General features: G+C 32.5%; 1 protein-coding gene and 1 pseudogene across 1 annotated transcript; one reads left to right on the top strand and one right to left on the bottom strand.

Moving 5' to 3' along the window:
* Positions 1–2,496: 2,496 nt before the first annotated feature.
* On the bottom strand, positions 2,497–8,789 carry LOC117125795 (histone-lysine N-methyltransferase, H3 lysine-9 specific SUVH7-like). The gene is made up of 2 exons (XM_033272219.1): positions 7,426–8,789; positions 2,497–6,687 (listed from the first exon to the last, which is right to left on the bottom strand). The coding sequence occupies exon 2, from the start codon at positions 6,671–6,673 to the stop codon at positions 4,424–4,426; it is 2,250 nt and encodes a 749-aa protein (XP_033128110.1). The 5' UTR covers positions 6,674–6,687; positions 7,426–8,789; the 3' UTR covers positions 2,497–4,423.
* An 825-nt stretch (positions 8,790–9,614) lies between these two features.
* On the top strand, positions 9,615–11,817 carry LOC117125800 (annotated as a pseudogene).
* Positions 11,818–12,089: the final 272 nt, after the last annotated feature.

Raw genomic sequence — 12,089 nt, 5'->3', positions numbered from 1 at the left:
TCAACTGCAAAAGTAAATACTGCATTAAGAAAAAAATAATGATCAAAAGTTCATAATCATTAAACAATCACATAACTATGACTATTAATGTTCTGAAGTCAATCGTAATCATATCTAAGACTAAAACAACCACTAAATCTCATTTTTATTCTAATCTCAGTGCTAAATGCTTAGAAAAAATATTATCAAAACAAATAACACTACATATATAAAATCATAACACAAACATCAAATTTAATTTTTGAGAAAATTACAATTTCAATAAACTTCTCTTATATATAAAAACAATTCCCACAAAAAATCTTATTCTTTTCTTATTTTGTCTTTTTATCAAGTCTACTTTTTCTATACAAAATTTTTTTTCTCATTTTGTCTATTTATTATCAAGTCCTATTTTCCTTTTCAATCTCAAAACTTGAAAAATAAAAAACTAGAAATGACTTATATTAATTGGCTTAACTTAAACATGATTTAGATTTTTTATGATATAAATCTAACTGATAATGAAATAACATAAGTAAAAAATATGATAAAATATTTAAATACTTTTTTATTCTTAATGATTAAAAGGAAACACACGACCATAATAATCAAAACCACAACAAAAAAAAAATACGACAACAATAATAATAAGAAATTCAACCTCACTCAAAAGAACCATGACATTTTTCCAAACCACATAAGCAAACCCTTTTACCTCTAAAAGCCCTGCTTCCATCTTCATCAACCTCTCCAGTATCATAAGACATTCCATAATCATACCTCAACTCTGTCAACAGAGGTATATGCCTCTTTGCAAAAAACGCAATACGAACCGAAGGTAGGCCATCCTTTTCAAACTCAACAGGCTGCCACATAGCGTTAGCCGAGCAGCTATGGTTCATGAACCGTCTAACGTTACCAATTGATCTCGCACTGACAAAGATTTCCGACCTAAGTTTATAAACTTCAGAGACTTCGTCCCAACAGTCTTCACCCACAACTTCCGGTTCATAGTTCCTCCTAAAGTTTTTGTAAACACGAGAAGTACATTACATAGCGAGTTTTTTTTAGTTGTTAGCTTGAGAAAAACACAAGACTATCCTATAAAAAATCAACTAATTAACCTTGCATATAACTATAACCATTAATGTTCTAAAGTCAATCGTGAATCATATCTAAGACTAAAACAACCACTAAATCTCCCTTTTATTCTAATCTCAGCGATAAATGCTTAGAGAAATATTATCAAAACAAATAGCACTACATAACATTATAACACAAACATCAAATTTACGTTTTTAGAAAATTACAATTTCAATAATCTTCTTTTATATTAAAAATATTTTTCTAAAAACAAATCTTATCTTTTCTTCTTATTTTGTCTTTTTCATCAGGTCTATTTTTCTATAAAAAATATTATTTTCTTCTTATATTATCTATTTTATCAGGTCCTATTTTTCTTTTCAATCTAAGAACCCGAAGAATAAAAGACTAGAAATGACTTATATTAATTGGCTTAACTTAAACATGATTTGGATTTCTTATGGTACAAATCTAACTGATAATGAAATAACATAAGTAAACAATATGATTAAATACTTAAATAAGTTTTTTATTCTTAATGATAAAAAGGAAACAAAAGACCATAATCATCAAAACAACAACAAAAAAGCAAAAGACAACAACAATAATAATAAGAAATTCAACCTCACTCAAAAGAACCATGACAGTTTACCGAACCACATAAGCAAACCCTTTATACCTCTAACAACCATTCTTCCATCTTCATCAACCTCTCAAGTATCATAAGACATTCCATAATCATACCTCAACTCTGTCAACAGAAGCATATGTCTCTTTCCAAAAAATGCCATACAAACTGAAGGTTGACCATCCTTTTCAAACTCAACAGTCTGCCACATAACGTTAGCCGAGCAGCTATGGTTCATGAACCGACTAATGTTACCAATCAATCTCGCACCGACCAAGATTTCCGACCGAAGTGTATAAACTTCAGAGACTTCATCCCACAGTCTTCACCCACAAGTTCCGGTTCATAGTTACACCTAAAGTTTTTGTAAACTCGAGAGTTACATGACATAACAAGTTTTTTTGAATTGTTAGCTTGAGAAAAACACAAGACTATCATATAAAAAAAATCACTAATTAACCTTGCATATAACTATAACTATTAACCAAGGTTTTGAAAACTGGACCGGCCGGTCGAACCGGTCTTACTGTGACTCGTTAAAGAAGCCGAGTTCGGTTCGTTTAAACCCCGGATTTGAGAAAAACCCGTGAAACCGGCTAAAACCCGGTAAATTCGGTGATCATATTCAACTTCAAAACACGGTTCTACATAAATCAACATATAATTAATGTATTTTCAATTTTTATTAAAATTTAATATTTCATAATTAATGTTTAATTTTTACTATTTAATTGGCTTTCGCTTGATTCTATTTTAAGTTTAAAAAATCTATTTTTGACTCTCATATTTTATTCTCATTTTGCTATATTCATATAATTTAAGAGAATTAGTTGTAAAAATAAATAAATATGTAATTTAAACAGTCACTCATTTGTTTTTTTGTTATCAATTTTAGTTGATATAGTATTCACTTGTATATATAAATATACTTATGGTTATTGTTTATTATCTAATTAATAAAAGAGAACATAGAACATATTATATGTAGAACTACATTTTATAAATATATGATTATTTAGATTTACTTATTTTTAAATAGAAAACCCGGTTCGACCGGTTACACGGGTCCAACCACTTAACCCGTAGCTTTACCGAGTCGGTATCCGGTATGGTTTTAAAAATATTGCTATTAATGTTCTGAAGTGAGTCGTGAATCATATCTAAGACTTAATTAACCACCAAATCTCTTTTGATTCTAATCTCAATGATAAATGCTTAATGAAATATTATAAAAACAAATAGCACTACATATATAAAATTATAAACCAAACATCAAATTTACTTTTTTAGAATATTACAATTTCAATAATCTTCTTTTTTTTATTATAAAAAAATATTTTTCTAAAAAAATCTTATTTTGTTCTTTGTTATTCTGTCTTTTTATCAAGTCAATTTTTCTATAAAAAATCTTATTTTTTTTTTATTTTGTCTTTTTTTTATCAAGTCCTATTTTTCTTTTCAATCTCAAAGCTCGAAGAATAAAAGACTAGAAATGACTTATATTAATTGGCTTAACTTAAAAATGATTTGGATTTCTTCTGATACAAATCTAACTGTTAATGAAATAACGTAAGTAAACAATATGATTAAATACTTAAATAAATTTTTTATTCTTAATGATTAAGAGGAAACACAAGACCATAATAATCAAAACAACAACAAAAAAGAAAAGACAACAACAATAATAATAAGAAATCCAACCTCACTCAAAAGAACCACGATAGTTTTCCGAACCACATAAGCAAATCCTCTTACCTCTAAAACCCATGCTTCCATCTTCATCAACATCTCCATTATCATAAGACATTCCATAATCATACCTCAACTCTGCCAAGGGAGGTATATGCCACTTTGCAAAAACACAATACGAACCAAAGGTTGGCCATCCTTTTCAAACTCAACAGGCTGCCACATAACGTTAGCCGAGCAGCTATGGTTCATAACCGACTAATATTAGCAATCACTCTCGCACTGACTAAGATTTCCGACCGAAGTTTATAAACTTAAGAGGCTTCGTCCCAACAGTCTTCAACCACAAGTTCGGGTTCATAGTTCCACCTAAATTTTTTGTAAACTCGAGAAGTTCAAGACATGACGAGTTTAATTGTTAGCTTGAGAAAAACACAAGATTATAATATAAAAAATCAACTAATTAACCTTCCATATACTATAACTATTAATGTTCTGAAGTCAATCGTGAATCATATCTAAAACTAAAACAACCACTAAATCTCTTTTTTATTCTAATCTCAGTGATAAATGCTTAGACAAAATATTATCAAAACAAATAGCACTACATATATAAAATCATAACACAAACATCAAATTTACTTTTTTTTGAGAAAATTACAATTTCAATAAACTTCTTTTTTGCGAAATAATATTTTTCTGAAAAAAAATTTTGTTTCTTCTTATTTTGTCTTTTCTATCGTCTATTTTTCTTAAAAGATCTTTTTTTTTCTTATTTTATCTTTTTATCAAGTCTTATTTTTCTTTTCAATCTCAAAACTTGAAGGATAAAAGACTAGAAATGACTTAAATTAATTGGTTTAACTTAAACATGATTTGGATTTCTTATGATACAAATCTAACAGATAATGAAATAACATACACTATGATTAAAAACTTAAGTAAGTTTTTTATTCTTAAGGATTAAAAGGAAACACAAGACCACAATAATCAAAACAACAGATAAAAAGACAACAACAATAATAATAAAAATGTTCAACCTCACTCAAAAGAACCACGACAATTTTCCGAACCACACAAGCAAGCCCTTTTACCTGTAAAAACCCTGCTTCCACCTTCATCAACCTCTCCAGTATCATAAGACATTCCATAATCGTATCTCAACTCTGTCAACGGAGGTATATGTCTCTTTGCAAAAAAGGCAATACGAACCAAAGGTTGGCCATCCTTTTCAAACTCAACAGGCTGCCACATAACGTTAGCCAAGCAGCTATGGTTCATGAACCGACTAACGTTACCAAAAGCTCTGGCACTGACCAATATTTCCGACCGAAGTTTATAAACTTCAGAGACTTCGTCCCAACAGTCTTCACCCACAAGTTCCGGTTCGTAGTTCCACCTAAACCTTTTGTAAACTCGAGAGGTGTCGAAGACGTACTCGTCGTCTTCTTCAATCTCATCTCTTCTCTTAGCTGTGCCAACCAACTCGCAGATAAAAGTCCCGGCTCGTATGGGCTCCCACGAACGTAACCCCCAACCGCAGCTCTCCGTCTTGAACACTTCCAACCGGAGTTTCAAACCGCTTTGAGATAGCCTGTTCTTGCAGTCCGCGGGGCAAGAACAGGATTCGCCACATTCGTAAATCATCGGTTTACGATATAGTAAAATGCGGTTATCATACGGTAACTCGCCGCCATTTCTTTGAATACAAAGACATGTCGGATCTCCACATGACTGACCACCTTGACAAGTGTTGTTGCATCCAGTAGATTGATGGTTCAGAACGATCATCATACTCAAACTTTCCGAAGAGGCTCTGTAGTCGAAGTCTAGAGGCCACTCCTTGTCGTTCTCATCGATCTCATTCACGATCGGAACTGGCAACGCCTCCAATCCAAGAGAAATATCTTCAAACACAAAACCCTTCCTCGACCGATTACTCGAACCACACTTCATCAATTCTTCAGCTAACTTCCACGTGGCGAAACCAGAAGGCTGGTCTTGTTTTCTCACGAGATTAAACTTGAATTCATCAAAGCCGGTGGTCCCTTTCTCTATCCAATAATGGGTTACCACATAGAGACCATCGTAGATATATACTTTCCCTTTTTTATCGCCCGGATCCTCTACACCTCTAATCACTCTAACTTCATTTCCTCTTTTCTGACTTGTGACCAACGCTAGGTTTCCTCTTGTAAGGTCTTGATTTCTAGGTTTACCATCCTTACACGTTCCTCCTTGCCCGGTGTATACCAAAGTATGAAGCTCGTCCGTTTTGTCGTTGTAGTGTCCTACTGATGTAACGACACTTGTTGTTAAGCCTTCTGCTTCACCATCTTTCGCTAGTAGATAGTCGATACCAGCAGGCATCTGAGTGTGAAGTCCAACCAAACACATCTCTCCCCAGAAGTAGAATATATCTCCTGGTTGTACCCCCGGAACCGGACCGATTCTCTTCTTCTTGTTAGTTCTGACACCCATATTGGTAAACCTACTGAAGGCAGTTGTGACCACAGCTTTCTCGCAGCTTATGTGGCCTAAGCGACGACAAACGGCGTTGAAACGCATCCGAACGGAGTCCACCAGATCTTCATTCCCATTTTCTTTCTCCTCTTCGGTTATCATCGAGTCAAAACTGGGACAAAATATTTTGTCGTCGGGATTATGGGGTTTCAGCTTCTTCACAGGCGTCTTGGCGCTCTTCGAACCCTTTGGTCGGCCCCGTCCTCTTTTAAGAGGATCACTACTCGGAGCAGCATCATCATCAGCCAAAGAGTCGTGGTTGGAGTCATCGTATGGTACAATAGCTTGAAGATCTGTGGCCATTAGAGGAGGATGAGGGGAGAATGATGTGTTGTGAGTTTCATCATTGTGACCAGATACAACCACTTCATTGTTGGGATGAGAGGTTTCCATCTTCTTCTTGGACGGCTTTGAATTCTTTGAACCTTTTGGTCGGCCTCGTCCTCTTTTGATAGGACCCATGTTGGGATCGACAGCAGCAGTGTTGGATTCATCAGATGGTGAAATGAAGCTGAGTGGTGTGGCCAGTAATAGAGGTTGATAGGGTGTTGGTGTGTTGTAGTTTTCCTCATTAGCAGGCTGAAGCGGTGAGGCTTGAAGAATGGGAGGTGGTGTTGTGTAAGAGGTCTCGTCATCAACAGTTTGAAGTGGTGTAACCACTTGAGAAGTTGGTGATGGGATGTTCTCCATGTGATGGTTATCATCGTCAGCAAAGCTCGGAATTAGATAGCTGAATGGTGTAGCTTCGATTGGAGTAGACTCATCCATTGTAAAAATATGTCCTGCATTAAGAAAAAAAATGATCAAAAGTACATAATCATTAAACAACCACATAACTATAACTATTAATATTTTGAAGTCAATCGTGAATCATATCTAAGACTAAAACAACCACTAAATCTCATTTTTGTTCTAATCTAAGTGATAAATGCTTAGAGAAAATATTATCAAAACAAATAGCAGTACATATATAAAATCATAACACAAACGTCAAATTTACTTATTGAGAAAAATACAATTTCAATAAACTTATTTTTTCTTATAAAAAAGCAATATTTTTCAAAAAAAAATCTTATTTTTTTAATCAAATCTTATTATTCTTTACAATCTCAAAACTTCAAGAATAAAAGACTAGAAAATGATCGTTAGGGTCTACCTGAAAAAACAGAACAAGTTCCATGTTCGGTCTTATCTTCACAATATTTGAACCGCATAATAACTAAACTACATACCAACATATTCAGATCTGAGTTATAGTGAACACCAATGTATTAACGATAGTCCTTTCATTTTGCTTTTTATTTTCTTAAAAAATAAAGGATATATAGTCAATGGTAGGATGATTATTAAAACTAAAATATAGTGATAAGAAAAAATTAATCTGAAAATTGAATTTAATCGTATCTTACAAAATATAGTCTCAATGATAACATCACCAAAAATAAATACACATAAAATAAACAAAAGAGATATGTAAATTCTATAACAAGTTCAACATTGAACTATATATTAACACGTACCTTTGAAAGACAAGAAATAATGAGAAGTAGCCCAGCTTTCAAAAGAAAAGAAGAAACAAGAGAGATCGGTGAATGGAGAAACAGGAAAAACTATACTGATAGAATATGCTGAAGTAACAAATAGTATACTGATTATTGATAGTTTGTAGTGAAGAACTGCACAAGAGAGAGCCTCTATTTAAAAGGATTTCAACATGATAGGGTGTTGTCTACAAGAAGAATAAGAGCCTTTAGATCTAGCTTAATTCATCTTAACCGTCTAAGATTTTGACTCATAAACAACCTTAGATTTTTTTTGTATTATTCATTGAATCTAATAATAGCCATTAATGGTATTACCAGTTTTGCCTTAAAACTTTTTGACTTGAACATAAAAAATCTTTTTCTTCCATTTTAAATAAGAATAATATAACATATATCTATATATAACTTTCAAAATCTGAATGGTTTTGAGATAAACTTTCAAAAAATTACCAAACTTCTGACTGTTCTTTTGTTTTGAGTCATTGAATTAAAAAAAAATCTGTTTCACATACATGTTTGAGAAATTTGTTGTTATTACTAGTATAGTATCATATCTAGCAAATTCATTATACGCAATAACGTTTAGATAGAAACGTAGAACATGAATAATGGAAAAAGTCAATATCCCAAGCAGTAGTTTGTGGCACAGTACTATAATCTGAAGCACCTATTTACAATTCTTTTTTCTTCATAGTCATGAGTTTGTACACATACAATTACAGTATTGTTTTTAACGTTACACATACACTCAAACCTAATAATATTTTTTTGATCTCGAAGGATCTCTCATATTCTTAGTTAATTATTTAAGAAAGCCATTACACGAACCATACACATTTTTACGCACAAGTTGTATACTAGAGATATATATATTCTGAAATCTGATATGTATATACAACAAATTTTAGAATAAAATTTCCAACAGCTTCAAATGTAAAACTGACACTCGCATATTGCTGGAGAGATAGATAATGGATAATAATTTGCCAAGAACACAACAAGAATTTGTTTTTTTCTTTCTTCGTTGATAAAGAGAAACAAAGCATGTCGAAAAACAAAATTAACATAACAATAATCAATTAGATGAATCATTCTAGAAAAATACAACCAGTACATAATATCCTTTATATATTATTTGAGAAGCATTGCAACATTTTTTGTAACCACGTGTCATCATTAGAATGATTTTTAGAATCCTTAGACAAATATGTTGGTCCATCTAAATATATAATAAGCTTTTTATCAAATCACAATAAATACATTATTAATGTGCTTCATTATTTCCTTAAATAAGATTACGGAATTACCTAATGTGGTTAACGTATATATGACAATTAATAATTTTGAATAATAAAGATTTGATAAAAATAAGTGTGTATTATAATTATATTTGTTTAATTTTAAGCTATTAAAATAAAATAAACAATCATACTAACCATATAATAAAAATTTTAAAAAAATATTTATATATTATATTTTGAATTTTTAAAATGAGTATAAATTACTAAAACTGTTAAAAGTTTCACATTCAAATTTTGTGATCTATGATTTAAAACTTTTGTTATGACATGATACAAATAATTTAAAAATAATATAAGTTGAAAGTCTCATTTAATAAGTATCAAAAATAAAAATATATAAATATATGTATAATTTTAAATTAAACTATATGTCATATAAAAATACATAAATATCTTAATTTTGAAATTTACTTTGAACATTTTTTGATAAAAAATTTGAAAAAATATTGACAACTTAATTTCTTAAAATATTATAAATTACTTAAACCATTAATCTCACAGTGAAAATTTTGTTATCACTAATTTAGACTTTTTGCTATAGCAGATACAAATGATAAAAATAAATATGAGCAAAAAGCATCATCTAATAAATATTAATATTAAAATATACCATATATATGTTAATATCATTTAAATTTAATTATATATCATATCAAATAGAAAAATATTTTTTCGATTTATAAAATTTATTTATATGTTCGCACCAATTTAATTATATTAGTAGTAGATAATGAATTTTTAATTATTCAATATATATTTATTATTTCATAATATTTTATAAACATATAATATATAAAATAATTTATATATATAATGTTCATCCCGTGCAAGGCGCAGGTCTTAACCTAGTATAGAAGTATAGTATAGAAGTATTACAGGAGAAACAATTTTTAAAAGCTGTCGAGAAGTACAAGCGCAAACACATGCGCTAAGCCGCTAAGATGCTGAAATGCACGCGTACTAAAACACACGTATTGTCTTTACTAAAATGCAAACTCATGCATCTATATATATATTAGCTGGGATTCAAACTAAAATTTGTCATCCAACTGGTAGACCAGATATAGCATTCAAATGATTTTCTTAACGTAGGTCAATTTGGATGAAGTTCAAAAGGAGTTGGATGAATAAATCATTGTATGGAATTAATATTTTAAAATTTAACTCCTCATCAAGAGATCAAAAAACATGTCAATATTTGTCATCAATGGAAAGAGTATCAAATCCAAAGAAGACTAATACCCTCAGGTTCCGCAAACCGCATGATGAACACCAGAACAAACTCAGAGGATAACCCGCAAAGCAAAACAAAAACATCGTGTTAATTATATTCTTTTTAGAAGCCTAACAAGACCAATGATTTGCAACAGACAAGGAAAGTAAACTCTATAATTAACTCCAGTTGGCCTTCTACACTATTTCCGAGGAGAATTTCTGATCCTCCCTCACAGTCCTCCGAGCTAAAAAAACCCTAGAGAAACCCTAAGAAATGTCTACAGGAGGTGGAGGTGAAAAAAGTACGGTTCAGATTTTCAAAAAAATGTCACAATTTGCTTACGCAATTGATGAAGCATGAGGATGGATGGGTGTTCAATGTCCCAGTTGATGCTAAAGGGTTTGGTTTGCATGATTACCACACCATTGTTAAGGAGCCTATGGATTTGGGTACAGTGAAGGCTAAGCTAGGGGAAGGTTTGTATGAGTCGCCGTTGGATTTTGCTGAAGATGTTAGACTTAATTTACTTTTAACAATGCGATTTTTTGGAATCCTGTTGGGCATGAGGTGCATAGTATGGCTAAGTTTCTGTTGAGCATGTTTGAGGAGAAATGGGTTCCTATCGAACTGCAGTATCATAATCTTCACCGGGAGATCAAACCGGCTAGTGTTGTAGAGCATTTACCAGCTCCTACACCTTCCTCCGTCTCTTCGGCCTGCGGTGCTTGAGGATAGGACTTTGTAGATTTCTGAATCTATGACAACACCGTTGGAACCTGAAATCGTCACTGCTGCCCTCGAGAAGCCTGAAGGAGATGAGGAGGCGCCTGTTGATGTTAGGGACCTGAAGATGGATGAGAAACGGAGACTCAGTGAAGAGCTTCAGGACTTGCCTTATGATAAACTAGAGACAGTTGTTCAGATTGTGAAGAAGAGTAATCCGGAGCTCTCTCAACAGGATGATGAGATTGAGCTGGATATTGACAGTCTTGACATCCAAACGCTTTGGGAGCTTTATAGTTTTGTGACTGGGTATAAGGAGAACTTGAGCAATAAAAAGGAGGAGGATCAGGGTTTTGGTTCAGAAAGAGATGCTGAATCTGCTCACAACATTATCCAAGAACCGGTAAAGATTTCTTTCCATAGCCAAATGTTATTTATTTCAGGTCTTTATTGATTTTGGCTCATTATCATTGTTTCAGGCAACTGGCACCGAAAGATCGAGAGTTACTGAATCAGGTAAGGTTTTAGGTCACTAGCTCATACCAAATTCGGATGTTATTAATTAGTATTTATTTACACACAACAAAGGAATAACAAATGATTATTTCTAACCAGGGAAAGCTATTCGCATGTCTTCTTCTCCTGTTCGGCAAGAAAACAAGGCAGGTGGATCAAGTAGTTCTAACAGTTCCAGCAGTGACTCGGGATCTAGCTCTAGTGGTAAATGTTGAAACTCTGTGTCAGCTTTTTTATCACACCTTTATCAGCATCACTACTCACATCAATCTTCTTTTTTGTTCTGCAGATTCTGACAGTGACAGCTCCTCTGGACGTGGATCAGATACTGGTAATTAGAGCTGACAAGTCAAGATAGTGTTTAGCTTTAGAATCAGAGCCGTCATGTTATTTTCTAAGTCGATGACTTTGCCCCAATTGGATTGTTTTCTGTATTAGGATGTTTTACTGTACAGAAGAATGAACTGTAGATGTCTTCCTCTAATCAACATGCTTGTTCCCTGCGTCTTAAGTGGAACAAATCAATTGTTTAGAGCAGTAAAGGAAACTAGAAGGGGCATTAAGAAGAATTTAATGTTTTTCATATTAGAAGAAACAGATTGGTTCTTGGTATCATATTGTTCAAACTTTAAAGCATCACATGACAGTCAAGCCTGCATAGAAGGTGTCTCAATCGTCTGATGCAAATGGCAGGTTTGACCCTGAGTTTTTAGGGTCCGGAGATGTTGTCGCATGTTTCTTACTGTTCGTCACATCAACACCCATGTCTGCATCTCCAAACCATATTGCAAGCTGCTCATATTCCTTCTATCTTATGCTTTACGAAGTTAAAGCATCCATTATCTTTTGTCTGATGATTATGGTAAACAAGAAACATAAGAGAG

This window comes from Brassica rapa, chromosome A06 (genome assembly GCF_000309985.2).
Source record: "Brassica rapa cultivar Chiifu-401-42 chromosome A06, CAAS_Brap_v3.01, whole genome shotgun sequence".
Lineage (NCBI taxonomy): Eukaryota > Viridiplantae > Streptophyta > Magnoliopsida > Brassicales > Brassicaceae > Brassica > Brassica rapa.
The sequence above is the reverse complement of the archived record's forward strand: the minus strand, read 5'-3'. Positions and strand labels throughout refer to the sequence as shown.